A 16,796-nucleotide genomic window follows, 5' to 3' on the forward strand; every position below is an offset into this window, starting at 1 on the left:
TTTATAAGCCACCTGAAATTATAAATATATAGAACATAAAATAAACTGTAAAATTAGTTCAGTATTGCTATCTTTTTAAAAAAGATTTGGGGTCTGTGTTGCTCAGACTGGCCTCAAATTCCAGAGCTCAGATAACCCTCCCTCCTCAGCCTCTAAGTAGCTGGGAGTGAAAGCACATGCCGACTGGGCGCATTGGCTCACACCTGTAATCCCAGCACTTTGGGAGGCCAAGACAGGTAGATCACTTGAGGTCAGGAGTTTGAGACCAGCCTGAGCAACATGGCGATACCCTATCTCTACTAAAAATACAAAAATTAGCTGGGCGTGGTGGCACATGCCTGTAATCCCAGCTACTCAGGAGGTTAAGGCAGGAGAATTGCTTGAACCCAGGAGGCAGAGGTTGCAAGGAGCCGAGATCGTGCCATTGCAATCAAGCCTGAGTGACAAGAGTGAAACTCCGTTTCAAAAAAAAAAAAATAAGCACATGCCACTGCATTTTAATATTTGATATTGCTATTTAATATTTGATACTAATATTTTGTATATAATATTGAAGTATATATTTTTACCTGTTTGGAAGTTGACAAAAATTTACTTTTAAAATATATATGTTGTTTGAATATAAAAATAAGAGGATATGGTATTAAAGTAATAGAGAGCTGGAAAAGAGGATCAATAATTTTTAACAGTTCTTATTATACTTTAAAAGTATTTTTTTTCTTTTTTTTTTTATACTTTAAGTTCTGGGGTACATGTGCAGAACATGCAGTTTTGTTACATAGGTATACATGTGCCATGGTGGTTTGCTGCACCCATCAACCTGTCACCTACATTAGGTATTTCTCCTAATGTCATCCCTCCCCTAGCCCTCCACCCCATGACAGGCCCTGGTGTGTGATGTTCCCCTCCCTATGTCCATGTGTTCTCATTGTTTAACTCCCACTTATGAGTGAGAACATGCGGTGTTTGGTTTTCTGTTCTTGTGATAGTTTGCTGAGAATGATGGTTTCCAGCTCCATCCATGTCCCTGCAAAGGACATGAACTCATCTTTTTTTATGTCTGCATAGTATTCCATGGTGTATATGTGCCACATTTTCTTTATCCAGTCTATTATTGATGGACATTTGGGTTGGTTCCAAGTCTTTGTTATTGTGAATAGTGCTGCAATAAACATACGTGTGCCTGTGTCTTTATAGTAGAATGATTTATAATCCTTTGGGTATATACCCAGTAATGGGATTGCTGGGTCAAATGGTATTTCTAGTTCTAGATCTATTTCTAGTTCTAGATCTAGGTTTCCAAATTGTCAGAAAATCCCTTAATAATAAATGCAAAACTCCTGACTTTTTGGAGGAGAATGAGATTGTTTTAACTTCTGTGAAAATTTTAAATATATTTAAAAATAGATAGTATAAATAGTATACATCCTCATATTTATTTTTGAATGTTAATAATTATCAATGCATAGCCAATTTATTTCATCCATAAATACATTGACCATTTTCTTTATCTAAAAGAGAATACTTTTGAGAATGAAAAGGAATGCTATAGTAATTACAGGAGGGAACCAGGCATAAAACCCAGATAGTCCTAAGCATTCTTGGAAGTGTGCAACACAATGCTTTCAAAGAGATATGATTCTAAATGTATTTAAGCAAGACATGGTCCCCACAAGCCCCACCAATCTAAGCAAGATATGGTCCCCACAAACCCCACCAATCACCCACAAAAATGTTACCAAACTCCCTTGAACGGAGTTTAACATAAATGTTAAACCCATTCCCAAGCCATCCCCCATATTCACATATTATTTGAAGCAAATTTTAGACATAATTATTTCATCCGTAAATAATTATGTAGACATAATTATTTCATCCATAATTATGTAGACATAATTATTTCATCTGTTCAAAAATAAATATAAGAGGATGTATACTATTTATACTATTCTATATTCAATAAGTATTTTGTATTAGTCCATTTTCACACTGCTATAAAGAAATACCGAGATTGGGTAATTTATAAAGAAAAAAGTTTAATTAACTCCCAGTTTCACATGGCTGGGGACACCTCAGGAAACTTAAAATCACGGCAGAAGGTTAAGGGAAAGCAAAGCATGTCTTACCTGACAGCAGGAGAGAGAGAGTGTGTGGAAATGCCACACTTTCAAACCATCACATCTCAGGAGAATGAACTTACTATCATGAGAACAGCTTGGGGGAACCGCCCCCATGATCCAGTAAGCTCCCACCAGGTACCTTCCTCCATACATGGGGATTACAATTCAAGATGAGATTTCGGTGGGGACACAGAGCCAAGCCGTATCATTCCAACTCTAGCCCCTGCCAGATCTCATGTCCTTCTCACATTTCAAAACACAATCATACCTTCCCAACAGAACCCCAAAGTCTTAACTCATTCCAGCATTAACCCAAAAGTCCAAGTCCAAAGTCTCATCTGAGACAAGCCAAGTTGCTTCTGTCTGTGAGCTTATAAAATAAAAAACAAGTTAGTTACTTCCAAGATACAATGGGGATACAGGCATTGGGTAAATGTTCCCCTTCCAAATGGGAAAAATTGGCCAAAACAAAGAGGCTGCAGGGCCCATGCAAATCTGAAACCCAGTGGGGCAGTCATTAAATGTTAAAGCTCCAAAATAATCTCCTTTGACTCCATTCTTCACATCCAAGGTATGCTGATGCAAGGGGTGGACTCCCAAAGTTTTGGGCAGCTCCACCCCTGTGGCTCTGCAGGGTACAGTCCCTGTGGCTGTTTTCACGGGCTGGCGTTGAGTGCCTGGGGCTTTTCCAGGTGCACGATGCAAGCTGTTGGTGAATCTACCATTCTGGGGTCTGGAGAATGGTGGCTGTCTTCTTACAACTCCACTACCCAGTGCCCCAGTGGGGACCTGTATGGGGGCTCCAACCCCACATTTCTTCTCTGGACTGCCTTAGTAGAGGTTCTCCATGAGGGCTTCACCTCTGCAGCAGACTTCTGCTTGGACTTCCAGGCATTTCCACACATCCTCTGAAATCTAAGCAGAGGCTCCCAAAGCTCAATTCTTGTCTTCTGTGCACCTGCAGGCTTAACACCACATGGAAGCTGCCAAGGTGTGGGGCTTGCACCCTCTGAAGCAATGGTCTGAGCTGTACCTTGACCCCTTTTAGCCATGGGTGGAGCTGAATCAACTGTGATGCAGGTCACCCCATCTTGAGGCTGCACAGAGCAATGGGGCTCTGGGCCTGGCCCACAAAACCATTTTTTCCTCCTAAATATCCAGGCCTGTGATGGGAGGGGCTTCCTTGAAGATCTCTGAAATGGCCTGGAGACATTTTCCCCATTGTCTTGGCAATTAATATTTAGCTCCTCATTACTTAAGAAAATTTCTATAGCCAGCTTGAATTTCTCTCCATAGAATGGGTTTTTCTTTTCTACCACATGGCCAAGCTGCAAATTTCTTTAAACTTTTATGCTCTGCTTCCCTTTTAAACATAAGTTCTGATTTCAGATCATCTCTTTGTGAATGCATATGACTGTACACTTTCACAAAAGCCAGATCACCTCTTGAATCCTTAAAAATTTCTTCTCTCAGAGACCCTAAATCATCTCTCTCAACTTCAAAGTTCCACAGATCTCTAGGGTGGGGGCAAAATGCCACTGGTCTCTTTGCTAAAACATAGCAAGATACTCTAGTTTCCAGTAAGTTTCTCATCTCCATGTGACACCACTTTAGCTTACATTTCATTGTCCATATCACTATCAGCATTTTGGTCAAAACCATTCGACAAGTCTCTGGGAAGTTCCACACGTTCTCACATCTCCCTGTCTTCTGATTCCTCCAAACTGTTCTAACCTCTGCCCATTACCCAGTTCCAAAGTGACTTCCACATTTTCAGGTTATCTTTATAGTAGTACCCCACTATTCTGATACCAGTTTTCTGTTATTAGTCCATTTTCACCCTGCTATAAAAACTGAATCAATTAAACCTCTTTTCCTTATAAATTACACAGTCTCAGGCCTGGCATGAGTGCCTGAGGCTTTTCCAGGTGCAGGTGCAAGGGCTATCACTGGATCTACCATTCTGGAGTTTGGAGAATGCTGACAGTTTCAGGGTAATTTATAAAGAAAAGAGGTTTAATTGACTCACAGTTCCACATGGCTGGGGAGGCCTCAGGAAACTTAGTTTTTACAATTATGGCAGAAGGGGAAGCAAGTCATGTCTTACATGGTGATGGTAGAGAGAGAGCAAGAGGGGACGTGTCACACTTTTAAACAATCAGATCTCATGAGAACTCAGTATCATGAGAACAGCATGGGTGAAACCATCCCCATGACCCAATTACCTCCCACCAGGTTGCTCCTTCGACATACGAGACTTACAATTCAAGATGAAGCCTGGGTGGGGATACGGAGCCAAACCAAAACATAGCTCTAAAAGATAAGGGCTATTTTTTGGAACAGAACCACAATACCGTTATCACATCTAAAAATTGACAGTGACTCCTTAATATCATCAAGTATCCAATCATTGTTCAGATTTCCCCAGTTGTCTCAAAAATGTCTTTATAATTTATTTGTTCAAATCAGTACCCAAATAGAGTCCATTGCATTTGGTTAATTAAGTTCTTGAGTAAATTGAAGATTATAGATTCCTTTTCTCCCTTTTTCCTCTAGTATCTGTTGAGAAATCAGATATTTGTAACTATAAACAATTTGCTATTTTTAAAGAAAAAGTAAATAAAAGTAGAAAGTATTAGACTGTTGTTGAATCCAGTTTCATTCTATTTTTTTGTTAATTTTTTTTCTTTTCCATTCTGGGGCTATATAGATGATTTCGCATCAAGAGAACCATGCAAAGTGGAAGATTTCTGCTGACTCTCAAAAGACTTCTGTTCAGCAACTAAATGAACAATTAGAGAAGGCAAAACTGGAATTAGAAGAAGCTCAGGATACTGTAAGCAATTTGCATCAACAAGTCCAAGATAGGAATGAAGTAATTGAAGCTGCAAATGAAGCATTACTTACTAAAGTAAGTAAACATATAACAGTAATAAAGCATATCTATGAAAACGTAAATGTCTGACTTATTTACCTGTCCTTGTAGTTTATAGAGGACTATATGACCAAATATTGGCCTGTTTGAATAAAAAGCATTTTATTTAGAAGATTGTGAATTTAGGAAATTATTAAGATGTACATTTTATTACCATAGAAGATATAATTTATAAATGTTCAAATATAAATTCATCTAATCATAATGTTTAGAGGGTTTTATACTTGATGTACCTAAAACAAAAAAGCAGAAGCACTTTTCAAAATCAGCAAAGATCTTTAAAAATCATAAAGTAGGCCAGGCGTGGTGGCCTACTCTTATATTCCCAGTACTTCAGGAGGCCAAGGTGGGCAGATCACTTGAGGTCAGCAGTTCAAGACCAGCCTGGCCAACATGGTGAAACCACCCTGTCTCTACTAAAAAATACAAAAATTAGCAGGACGTGGTGGCCGGCACCTGTAATCACAGCTACATGGGAAACTGAGGCAGAAGAATCGCTTGAGCCCGGGAGGCAGAGGTTGCAGTAAGCCGAGATCACACAACTGCCCTCCAGCCTGGGTGACAGAGTGAGACTCCTTCTCAAAAAAAGAAAAAAATAAAGTAGACAATCCAAGATTATATTCAGAGGTTTTTATCTAGATTTGAATATAGACATAATTTAGAAAGGAATCCCAGTTCTTTGGTCAAGGCAGGAGGATGACTTGAGTACAGGAGTTCAAGTCCAGCCTGGATAACATAGCAAGACCCTGTCTCTGCAAAAAAAAAAAATTTTTTTGCATAGCTTTTGCTTTGTATTCTTCTTCATTAATCATGGCAGTTTCTCCCAGAATTTGAAATTAATATCAGTATTGATGCATAGAGATTAAAACATTGGTTCAAACTTGCCAATATGTAGGGTAAAGTTCTTAGTGAAGGCCTTAAAAAAGAATATACTGATAATTATGAAGCAATAAATGATATTATAGCAAAATGAAAGTTATTGAAAAGGAAAAAACCTCAGCCAAATAATACCTTGAAATATTTCTAGTTACTAAGCTGAATACTTAAATTCCATTTATAACAGAATTGATATTAACAGTACTAAAGGAAAGCTGAATAGACATAATCTAATACATAAAAATATATTGAGGTTGAACACTCTATTAATGATTTTATTAATATTTCATGTTCTGTAATATACATTTATACAGAATTATGAGCTTCATTATAGAAAATTGACCCTAAAAATTAGATTCTGTGCTGTATTGCTTGTCACAGTATTATCCCTGCTGCTCATTACTAAATATTACTGATGAGATAAATACAATTAGATTGCATGTATTAGTAATTCAGATGATTTTAAGTTTAACTGTTTAGGCAGTTACCAAAATAGTGGCTATGTAGCAACATTTCTTTTTTTTTTCAGGCAGAGTCTTGCTCCATTGCCCAGGCTGGAGTGCAGTGGCACAATCACAGCTCACTGCAGCCTTGACCTACTGGCCTCAAAGCAATTTTCCCACCTCAGCTCCCGAGTAGCTTAGACGACAGGAATATGCCACCATGCCCAGCTAATGTTTAACTTTTTTTTGTAGAGACAGAGACTCCTTATGTTGCCCAGGCTTTTCTCAAACTTCTGGGCTCAAGCAATCATCCCAAATTGGCCTCCCAAAGTGCTGGCATTGCAGGCATGAGCTACCACAACTGACTGACAATTCTTAAATGAATCATAGATATAGAGATCTTAGAATATGTACTGTGATTAGTCAGTATACCAGTCAGAAAATAGAATTCCTATGTTGGCTTACAGTAGCTCTCAAAGTCAACCTTAGCCTACTGTAAAGTCTAAACTGAAGAGAAATTGAGGATAAAACTAAGAAATAAAGAAGACAGTCTAATAGAAGGGGAGAAGCAGGCATAACTGTAACTAAAAATAATAGAAAGCAATTCCATTGACAACATCAGTAAATGACAGGGAACAAAATCAGAAGTGAGGGAGAAGAAAAGAAAGATCAGTGTTTAAGGCAACTAGTCTTTCTAGTTCACTTTCTCTGGTACCTTAACTAGCAACCTTATATTTGAGGGTAATTAGAACAAGGGCAAAAACCATTTTTTGAGAGCCATGAAGGCATCATTATATTATGGTTCACTACAATTACATTCACAACAGTGACCTTCTTTGAATCTTAAGAAAAAGTTGAATTAATTTAATGTATTCAGTGTACTATATTTAATTGTAAAAGTTACGTGTTAAAACTGTAGGTTAAATAAAATCCTACTTATATGAGATACCACATATCTCAATTATGGCTAGATAATGCAGAGGAGGAAAAAGAAAAAAGACTGCAGCTGTGTACAGTCCTATTCTGTGCCAACTCTACAACTGTTTTGTTAATTGTGATTTTAACAATGTGAATGTAAGATTTACAACAAAAAATTGGCACTCTAGCCACTTAAAAATCATGTAAATTGGGGATGGGTTCCAAGATGGCCAAATAGGAACAGCTCCAGTCTGCAGCTCCCAGTGTGACTGACGCTGAAGACGGGTGATTTCTGCATTTCCAACTGAGGTACCTGGTTCGTCTTACTGGGACTGGTTGGACAGTGGGTGCAGCCCACGGTGGGTGAGCCGAAGCAGGGCGGGACATCGCCTCACCCAGAAAGCACAAAGGGTTGGAGGATTTCCCTTTCCTAGCCAAGTGAAGCCATGACAGACAGTACCTGAGAAATTGGGACACTCTTGTCCTAATACTGCACTTTTCCAGTGGTCTTAGCAAATGGCACATCAGGAGATTATATTCCACGCCTGGCTCGGTGGGTCCCACACCCACAGAGCCTTTCTCACTGCTAGCACATCAGTCTGAGATTGAACTGCAAAGTGGCAGCCTGGGCTGGGAAAGGGGCATCCGCCATTGCTGAGGCTTGAGTAGGTAAACAAAGTGACTGGGAACCTGGAACTGGGTGGAGCCCACCGCAGCTCAATGAGGCCTGCCTGCCTATCTAGACTCCACTTCTGGGGGCAGGGCATAGCTGAGCAAAAGGCAGCAGAAACTTCTGCAGACTTAAACGTTCCTGTCTGACAACTCTGAAGAGAGCCGTGGTTCTCCCAGCATGGAGTTTGAGCTCTGGGAAAGGACAGACTGCCTCCTCAAGTGGGTCCCTGATCCCCGTGTAGCCTAACTGGGAAACACCTGCCAGTAGGGGCTGACTGACACCTCATACAGCCGGGTGCTCCTCTGAGATGAAGCTTCCAGAGGAAGGATCAGGCGGCAATATTTGCTGTTCTGCAACCTCCGCTGGTTATACCCAGGCAAACAGAGTCTGGAGTGGACCTCCAGCAAACTCCAACAGACCTGCAGCTGAGGGGTCTGACTGTTAGAAGGAAAACTAACAAACAGGAATAGCATCAACATCAACAAAAAGGACATCCACACCGAAACCCCATCTGTAGGTCACCATCATCAAAGACCAAAGTTAGATAAAACCACAAAGATGGGGAGAAACCAGAGCAGAAAAAGCTGAAAATTCTAAAAACCAGAGTGCCTCTTCTTCTCTAAAGGATCGCAGCTCATTGCCAGCAATGGAATAAAGCTGGACGGAGAATAACTTTGATGAGTTGACAGAAGCAGGCTTCAGAAGGTTGGTAATAACAAACTTCTCCAAGCTAAAGGAGGATATTTGAATCCATCTCAAGGAAGCTAAAAACCTTGAAAAAAGATTAGACCAATGGCTAACTAGAATAAACAGTGTAGGGAAGACCTTAAATGATATGATGGCATGTCACAAGAACGTGACACATGCATAAGCTTCAGTAGCCAATCCGATCAAGTGGAAGAAAGAGTATCAGCGATTGAAGATCAAATGAATGAAATAAGGTGAGAAGAGAAGTTTAGAGAAAAAAGAGTAAAAAGAAATGAACAAAGCCTCCAAGAAATATGTGACTATGTGAAAAGACCAAATCTACTTTTGATTGGTGTACCTGAAAGTGACGGAGAGAATGGAACCAAGTTGGAAAACACTCTTCAGGATATTATCCAGGAGAACTTCCCCAAGGTAGCAAGGCAGGCCAACATTCAAATTCAGGAAATACAGAGACCACCACAAAGATACTCCTCGAAAAGAGCAACCCCAAGACACATAATTGTCAGAGTCACCAAAGTTGAAATGAAGAAAAAAATGTTAAGGGCCGCCAGAGACAAAGGTCCGGTTACCCATAAAGGGAAACCCATCAGACTAACAGTGGATCTCTCAGCAGAAACTCTACAAGCCAGAAGAGAGTGGGGGCCAATATTCAACATTCTTAAATAAAAGAATTTTCAACCCAGAATTTCATATCCAGCCAAACTAAGCTTCATAAGTGAAGGAGAAATAAAATCCTTTACAGACAAGCAACTGCTGAGAGATTTTGTCAACACCAGGCCTGCCTTACAAGAGCTCCTGAAGGAAGCACTAAACATGGAAAGGAACAACTGGTACCAGCCACTGCAAACACATGCCAAATTGTAAAGAACGTCGATGCTAGGAAGAAACTGCATCAACTAATGGGCAGAATAACCAGCTAACATCATAAAGACAGGATCAAATTCACACATAACAATATTAACCTTAAATGGAAATGGGCTAAATGCCCCAATTAAAAGACACAGAGTGGCAAATTAGATAAAGACCAGACCCATCATTGTGCTGTATTCAGGAGACCTGTCTCATGTGCAGAGACACACACAGGCTCAAAATAAAAGGATGGAGGAAGATCTACCAAGCAAATGGAAAACAAAACAAACAAACAAAAAAAGCAGGGGTTGCAATCCTAGTCTCATAAAACAGACTTTAAACCAACAAAGATCTAAAGAGACAAGGCCATTACATAATGGTGAAGGGATCAATTCAACAAGAAGAGCTAACTATCCTAAATATATATGCATCCAATACAGGACCACCCAGATTCATAAGGCAAGTCCTTAGAGACTTACAGAGAGACTTAGACTCCCACACAATAATAACGGGAGACTTTAACACCCCACTGTCAATATGAGATCAATGAGACAGAAGGTTAAAAAGGATATCCGAAACTTGAACTCAGCTCTGCACCAAGTGGACCTAATAGACATCTACAGAACTCTCTACCCCAAGTCAACAGAATATACATTCTTCTCAGCACCACATTGCACTTATTCCAAAATTGACCACATAGTTGGAAGTAAAGCACTCCTCAGCAAATGTAAAAGAACAGAAATCACAACAAACTGTCCCTCAGACCACAGTGCAATCAAATTAGAACTCAGGATTAAGAAACTCACTCAAAACCACACAACTACATGGCAACTGCACGACCTGCTCCTGAATGACTACTGGGTACATAATGAAATGAAGGCAGAAATAAAGATGTTCTTTGAAACCAGTCAGAACAAAGACACAACATATGAGAATCTCTGGGACACATTTAAAGCAGTGTGTAGAGGGAAATTTATAGCACTAAATGCCCACAAGAGAAAACAGGAAAGATCTAAAATCGACACCGTAACATCACAATTAAAAGAAATAGAGAAGCAAGAGCAAACAAATTCAAAAGCTAGCAGGAGGTAAGAAATAAGTAAGATCAGAGCAGAACTAAAGGAGAAAGAGACACAAAAAAACCTTCAAAAAAAATTCAATGAATCCAGGAGCTGCTTTTTGAAAAGATCAACAAAATTGATAGACTGCTAGCAAGACTAATAAAGAAGAAAAGATAGAAGAATCAAATAGATACAATAAAAAATGATAAAGGGGATATCACCACTGACCCCACAGAAATACAAACCACCATCAGAGAATACTATAAACACCTCTGCACAAATAAACTAGAAAACCTAGAAGAAATGGATAAATTCCTGGACACATACACCCTCCCAAGACTAAACCAGGAAGAAGTTGAATCCCTGAATAGACCAACAACAGGCTCTGAAATTGAGGAAATAATTATTAGCCTACCAACCAAAAAAAGTCCAGGACCAGACGGATTCACAGTTGAATTCTACCAGAGGTACAAAGAAGAGTTGGTACCATTCCTTCTGAAACTATTCCAATCAATAGAAAAAGAGGGAATCCTCTCTAACTCATTTTATGAGGCCAGCATCATCCTGATACCAAAGCCTGGCAGAGACACAACAAAAAAAGAGAATTTTACACCAATATCCCTGATGAACATCGATGCAAAAATCCTCAATAAAATACTGGCAAACTGAATCCAGCAGCACATCAAAAAGCTTATCCACCACAATCAAGATGGCTTTATCCCTGGGATGCATGGCTGGTTCAACATACACAAATCGATAAACGTAATCCATCACACAAACGGAACCAAAGACAAAAACCACATGATTATCTCAATAGATGCAGAAAAGGCCTTCAACAAAATTCAACAGCCCTTCATGCTAAAAACTGTCAAACTAGGTACCGATGAAATGTATCTCAAAATAATAAAAGCTATTTATGACAAGCTTACAGCCAATATCATACTAAATGGGCAAAAACTGGAAGCATTCCTTTTGAAAACTGGCACAAGACAGGGAAGTCCTCTCTCACCACTCCTATTCAACATAGTGTTGGAAGTTCTGGCCAGGGGAATCAGGCAGGAGAAAGAAATAAAGAGTATTCCATTAGGAAAAGAGGAAGTCAAATTGTCCCTGTTTGCAGATGACATGATTGTATATTTAGAAAACCCCATCATCTCAGTCCCAAATCTCCTTAAACTGATAACTTCAGCAAAGGCTCAGGATACAAAACCAATGTACAAAAATCACAAGCATTCCTATTCACCAATAACAGACCAACAGAGAGCCAAATCATGAGTGAACTCCCATTCACAATTGCTTCAAAGAGAATGAAATACCTAGGAATCCAACTTACAAGGGATGTGAAGGATCTCCAAGGAGAACTACAAACCACTGCTCAATGAAATAGAAGAGGACACAAACAAACGTAAGGACATTCCATGCTCATGGATAGGAAGAATCAATATCATGAAAATGGCCATACTGCCCAAGGTAATTTAACGATTCAATGCCATCCCCATCAAGCTACCAATGGCATTCTTCACAGAATTGGAAAACACTACTTTAAAGTTCATATAGAACCAAAAAAGAGCCCACATAGCCAAGACAATCCTAAGCCAAAAGAACAAAGCTGGAGGCATCATGCTACCTGACTTAAAACTATGCTACAAGACTACAGTAACCAAAACAGTATGATACTGGTACCAAAACAGAGATACAGACCAATGGAACAGAACAGAGGCCTCAGAAATAACACCACACATCTACAACCATCTGATCTTTGACAAACCTGACAAAAACAAGAAATGGGAAAAGGATTTCCTATTTAATAAATGGTGCTGGGAAAACTGGCTAGCTATATGTAGAAAGCTGAAACTGCATCCCTTCCTTACACATATACAAAAATTAATTCAAGATGGATTAAAGACTTAAATGTTAGACCCAAAACCATAAAATCCCTAGAAGAAAACCTAGGCAATACCATTCAGGACATAGGCACAGGCAAGGACTTCATGACTGAAACACCAAAAGCAATGGCAACAAAAGCCAAAATAGACAACTCGGATCTAATTAAACTGAAGAGCTTCTGCACAGCAAAAGAAACTACCATCAGAGTGAACAGGCAACCTACAGAATGGGAGAAAATGTTTGCAATCTACTCATCTGACAAAGGGCTAATATCCAGAATCTACAAAGAACTTAAATTTACAAGAAAAAATCAACCCCATCGAAAAGTGGGTGAAGGGTATGAACAGACACTTCTTAAAAGAAAACATTATGCAGCCAACAGACACCTGAAAAAATGTTCATCATCACTGGCCATCAGAGAAATGCAAATCAAAACCACAATGAAATACCATCTCACACCAGTTAGAATGGTGATCATTAAAAAGTCAGGAAACAACAGGTGCTGGAGAGGATGTGGAGAAATAGGAACACTTTTACCCTGTTGGTGGGAGTGTAAACTAGTTTGACCATTGTGGAAGACAGTGTGGCAATTCCTCAAAGATCTAGAATAGAAATACCATTTGACCCAGCAATCCCATTACTGGGTATATACCCAAAGGATTATAAATCACGCTGCTATAAAGACATGCACACGTATGTTTATTGTGGCACTATTCACAATAACAAACACTTGGAACCAACCCAAATGTCCATCAATGATAGATTGGATAAAGAAAATGTGGCACATATACACCATGGAATACTATGCAGCCATAAAAAAGGATGAGTTCATGTTCTTTGTAGGGACATGGATGTAGCTGGAAACCATCATTCTGAGCAAACTATTGCAAGGACAGAAAACCAAACATCAGATATTCTCACTCATAGGTGGGGATTGAACAATAAGAACACTTGGACACAGGGTGGGGAACATCACACACCAGGGCCTGTCATGGGATGGGGGAGGGGAGAGGGATAGCATTAAGAGAAATCCCTAATGTAAATGACAAGTTAATGGGTGCAGCACACCAACATGGCACATGTATACATATATAAGAAACCTGCACGTCGTGCATGTGTACCCTAGAACTTAAAGTATTTTAAAAAATCATATAAATCAATTTTAGATGAAGTAGTATAAAAACAGGAAAGAACTGAAATATGCATGTTAAACTTTTATTTTGTAATGCATTCTGTGGTTATGACAGTTTTAGTTATGAACACAGTATTTTTGAAAGCTGCTTTAAGAACAGAAACTATCAGATTAAAATGGATAGGATTTAGAAATATGTATCTTATGGATACCTTTAAGAAAAGGCAAATGTATTTGAAAAGAAGACTATTATACTTACATTATTAAGCTTTTGAAATTAATATATCATCTCTTTTTTTAGGCTTTTTGGTTTTTTACTTTATGTAGTCTCCTAGGATCCCAAAGTTCAGTTAGAGGACCCAAATAAAAGACATGAAAAAAATAGAAATGCAAAGTTTATTTAACAAGGATTGATTTATTAAAAATTAATCACTTTTTTAAGTTTTTGAAAAATGTCTAATAAAGCTTTCTTGTAATGAGAACACAAAAAGCAGAATAGCTTATATCTGTTTATTCCCTGTTGGAAATTCTGAAAGGGGTCTTTTTGTGTCTACATGTGTTAGATTAACAAAAGCTAGCATACCTCTACACTTTTGCAGAGAAATTTTTAGGTGTAAGATTTCAATCTTGAATAGAAATTGATATTGTCATTAACACCAAAAAATATATATATATAAGGAAAATTAGTTTTAATGGAATTTCTTAGAATAAGCATATTTCAAATGAACACGTGTAATTTTCCCAAAGTGAACCTATCTTAAATAAGTAAAGGTTTTAAACAGAGCTTGGAAAATTCTCGAGAATTATCAACAGAATTCCTATACTGGGACAAAGGTTGACTTTCTAAAAGTCTATGATTTTCTAAGGAGTTCGTTCATTTAACAAAAATGTTTTGAACACCTACTATGTACCAATTTTTCTGCAGGAATCAGAATTAACCAGATTACAAGCCAAAATTTCTGGACATGAAAAGGCAGAAGACACCAAGTTTCTACCAGGCCCATTTACATCTCCAACAGAAATTATGCCTGATGTTCAAGATCCAAAATTTGCTAAACATTTTCACACATCTTTTTCCAAGTGTACAAAATTACGTCGCTCTATTAGTGCCAGTGATCTTACTTTCAAAACTCATGGTGATGAAGATCTTTCTGAAGAATTACTACAGGACTTGAAGAAAATGCAATTAGAACAGCCTTCAACATCAGAAGAAAGCCGTAAGAATCTGACTTACACCCAGCCAGACTCATTTAAACCTCTCACGTATAACCTAGAAGATGATAGTTCTGAGAGTAATGACTTTAGCACGCTTAGTGGGATGCTAAGGTACATAAACAAAGAAGTAAGACTATTAAAAAAGTCTTCTATGCAGACAGGTGCTGGTTTAACTCAGGTATGTATTTTATATACTGTAAGTTGTAATATTTGTTTCCAAAACATATCATTTTGTTACTTGGAAGAAAATTCATGTATTTAAATGAAAAACTACTAATATTTGAAAAAGGAAGATTTTACATTTTAAACATTAAGTAAAATTAATACCAAAAGACATTTTCTCTAGGTCATGGTGTGAGATAATAGGGGGAGATAATAGGGGGAAAGAGAGAGGCAAAGGGAGACAGAACAGGAAGTAGAATGAAAAATAGGTAGATAGACATGGAAGTGCTTAAAAATTTAAAAAAAAAAACTGAAAAAAAGAAAAATGGGAAGAAGAAACATGCAGTGAGAGGAATCCAGAGAAAGTAGGTTCTGAGGTGAATGTTCTCATAACTTCGTCATAATTTACTGTTCACTTGGGCTCAGTATGTCAGAATAAGTTATTGCTGGCTATCACTGTCTTTGGAAAGTTGATTTACTGATTAGCCATTATTTAAAAGTATGAATAAGTCCAGTGTTCCTTATAATTTTTCACCCTAAAGTATTTATGTTCATCTTTCCTTCTTTTATCCCTTTTCTCTTTAAAAGAAAGATACATCCCTCTTCTTTTTTAGAGAGAACCTCTTGAACATGTACTTTCAAGCCTTTAATATGCTTGCCTGTTTTGCTTCTCTGCTTCCTGATTTAATATGTATCTTCAAGCTTCTTTATTTACCTCTTCCTTTCATTTCCAGACATCTTAAAGTCATACCCACTCTAAGCTGGGTGCAGTGGCACATGCCTGCAATCCCAGCTACCTCGGAGGCTGAGGGAGGAGGATTATGTGAGGGCAGGAGTTTGAGACCAGTATGGGCAACATGGCGAGACCCCATCTCAAAAAAAAAAAAAAATTTATTCATTCTATTTCTCCATTGTTGTTACCTCCTTACTACCCTTCCCACTGTGTAACTTACTGTATTTGTCTCTTGAATATTAAATTTACTGTTTTCTTGAAAGTCACAAAAAAACCTCATTGTATAATACACAAATTTAGTATCCTCTTTTCAGCTTTTGTAGATTTAACTGTCCATTCCCCGTTTTGATATTTTCTCTTCTCTTGACTTTTATGATTTAATATTTTTCTGGTCCTCTTCTTATTCTGAACTAACTACTTTCTCACTTTTCTGCTCCTCGTATTCCTTATGTTCCACAATATAGGATTTAATCTGTAGTTTGCATATGGAAATAAAGAATCTCCTTTAGATAATGTTAGCTTTTTTAAAAATGCCTAACATCATTTTCAAACACATCAAGATAGCTTTGGTGGCCTGAACAGTTAAAAAAAAATTTTTTTGTAATAGATCCAAGACAAAGAAAAATTGTTGAATGAGGTTTTCTTCATAATAACTTATTTTTGCCTGGCATTTAAGTATATGTCTATCTACCTGTTTATTGATTGTCTCCCCCACTGAAAATGTAAGCTCTGTGTGGACAGGGTATGGTCATTTCGCTTATTTCTATATTTCCAGTGCCTGGTATATAGTAGATGCTGAATAAATATTTATGAATGAATCAAATGGCTAAATAAATTATATACAGTAAACATAACTATAGTTTTAAATGCTAGATTTCATCAGGTTGTGCTGGCCAAAATTTCACTTTTAGCATATTACTTTTAGCATGCAAGAAGTTAAAGATTCAGAAAAGGTAACTGAGAAATAATCAGTGAAATAGAAGAGAAATTAGGAGAGTATAATGTTTCACAATGTATTTCAAGGAGGGTGAGATCAATTGTGTCCAGTGTTGCTAAGTAAAGTGAAGATTGATAATTGACTATT

The 16,796-nt window shown here is 38.0% G+C and overlaps 1 protein-coding gene across 6 annotated transcripts in view; it reads left to right on the forward strand.

Moving 5' to 3' along the window:
- The window catches only part of CCDC18 (coiled-coil domain containing 18), a 113,705-nt gene that overhangs the window by 91,171 nt on the left and 5,738 nt on the right, over positions 1–16,796 (forward strand). For all 6 annotated transcript variants that reach the window (XM_050807024.1, XM_050807014.1, XM_050806994.1 and 3 more), the window contains 2 exons: positions 4,831–5,031; positions 14,528–14,995. In XM_050807024.1, coding sequence (XP_050662981.1) covers positions 4,831–5,031; positions 14,528–14,995 — 669 coding nt within the window. The remainder of the gene's footprint in view (positions 1–4,830; positions 5,032–14,527; positions 14,996–16,796) is intronic.

The sequence above is a fragment of the Macaca thibetana genome, chromosome 1 (genome assembly GCF_024542745.1).
Source record: "Macaca thibetana thibetana isolate TM-01 chromosome 1, ASM2454274v1, whole genome shotgun sequence".
NCBI lineage: Eukaryota > Metazoa > Chordata > Mammalia > Primates > Cercopithecidae > Macaca > Macaca thibetana.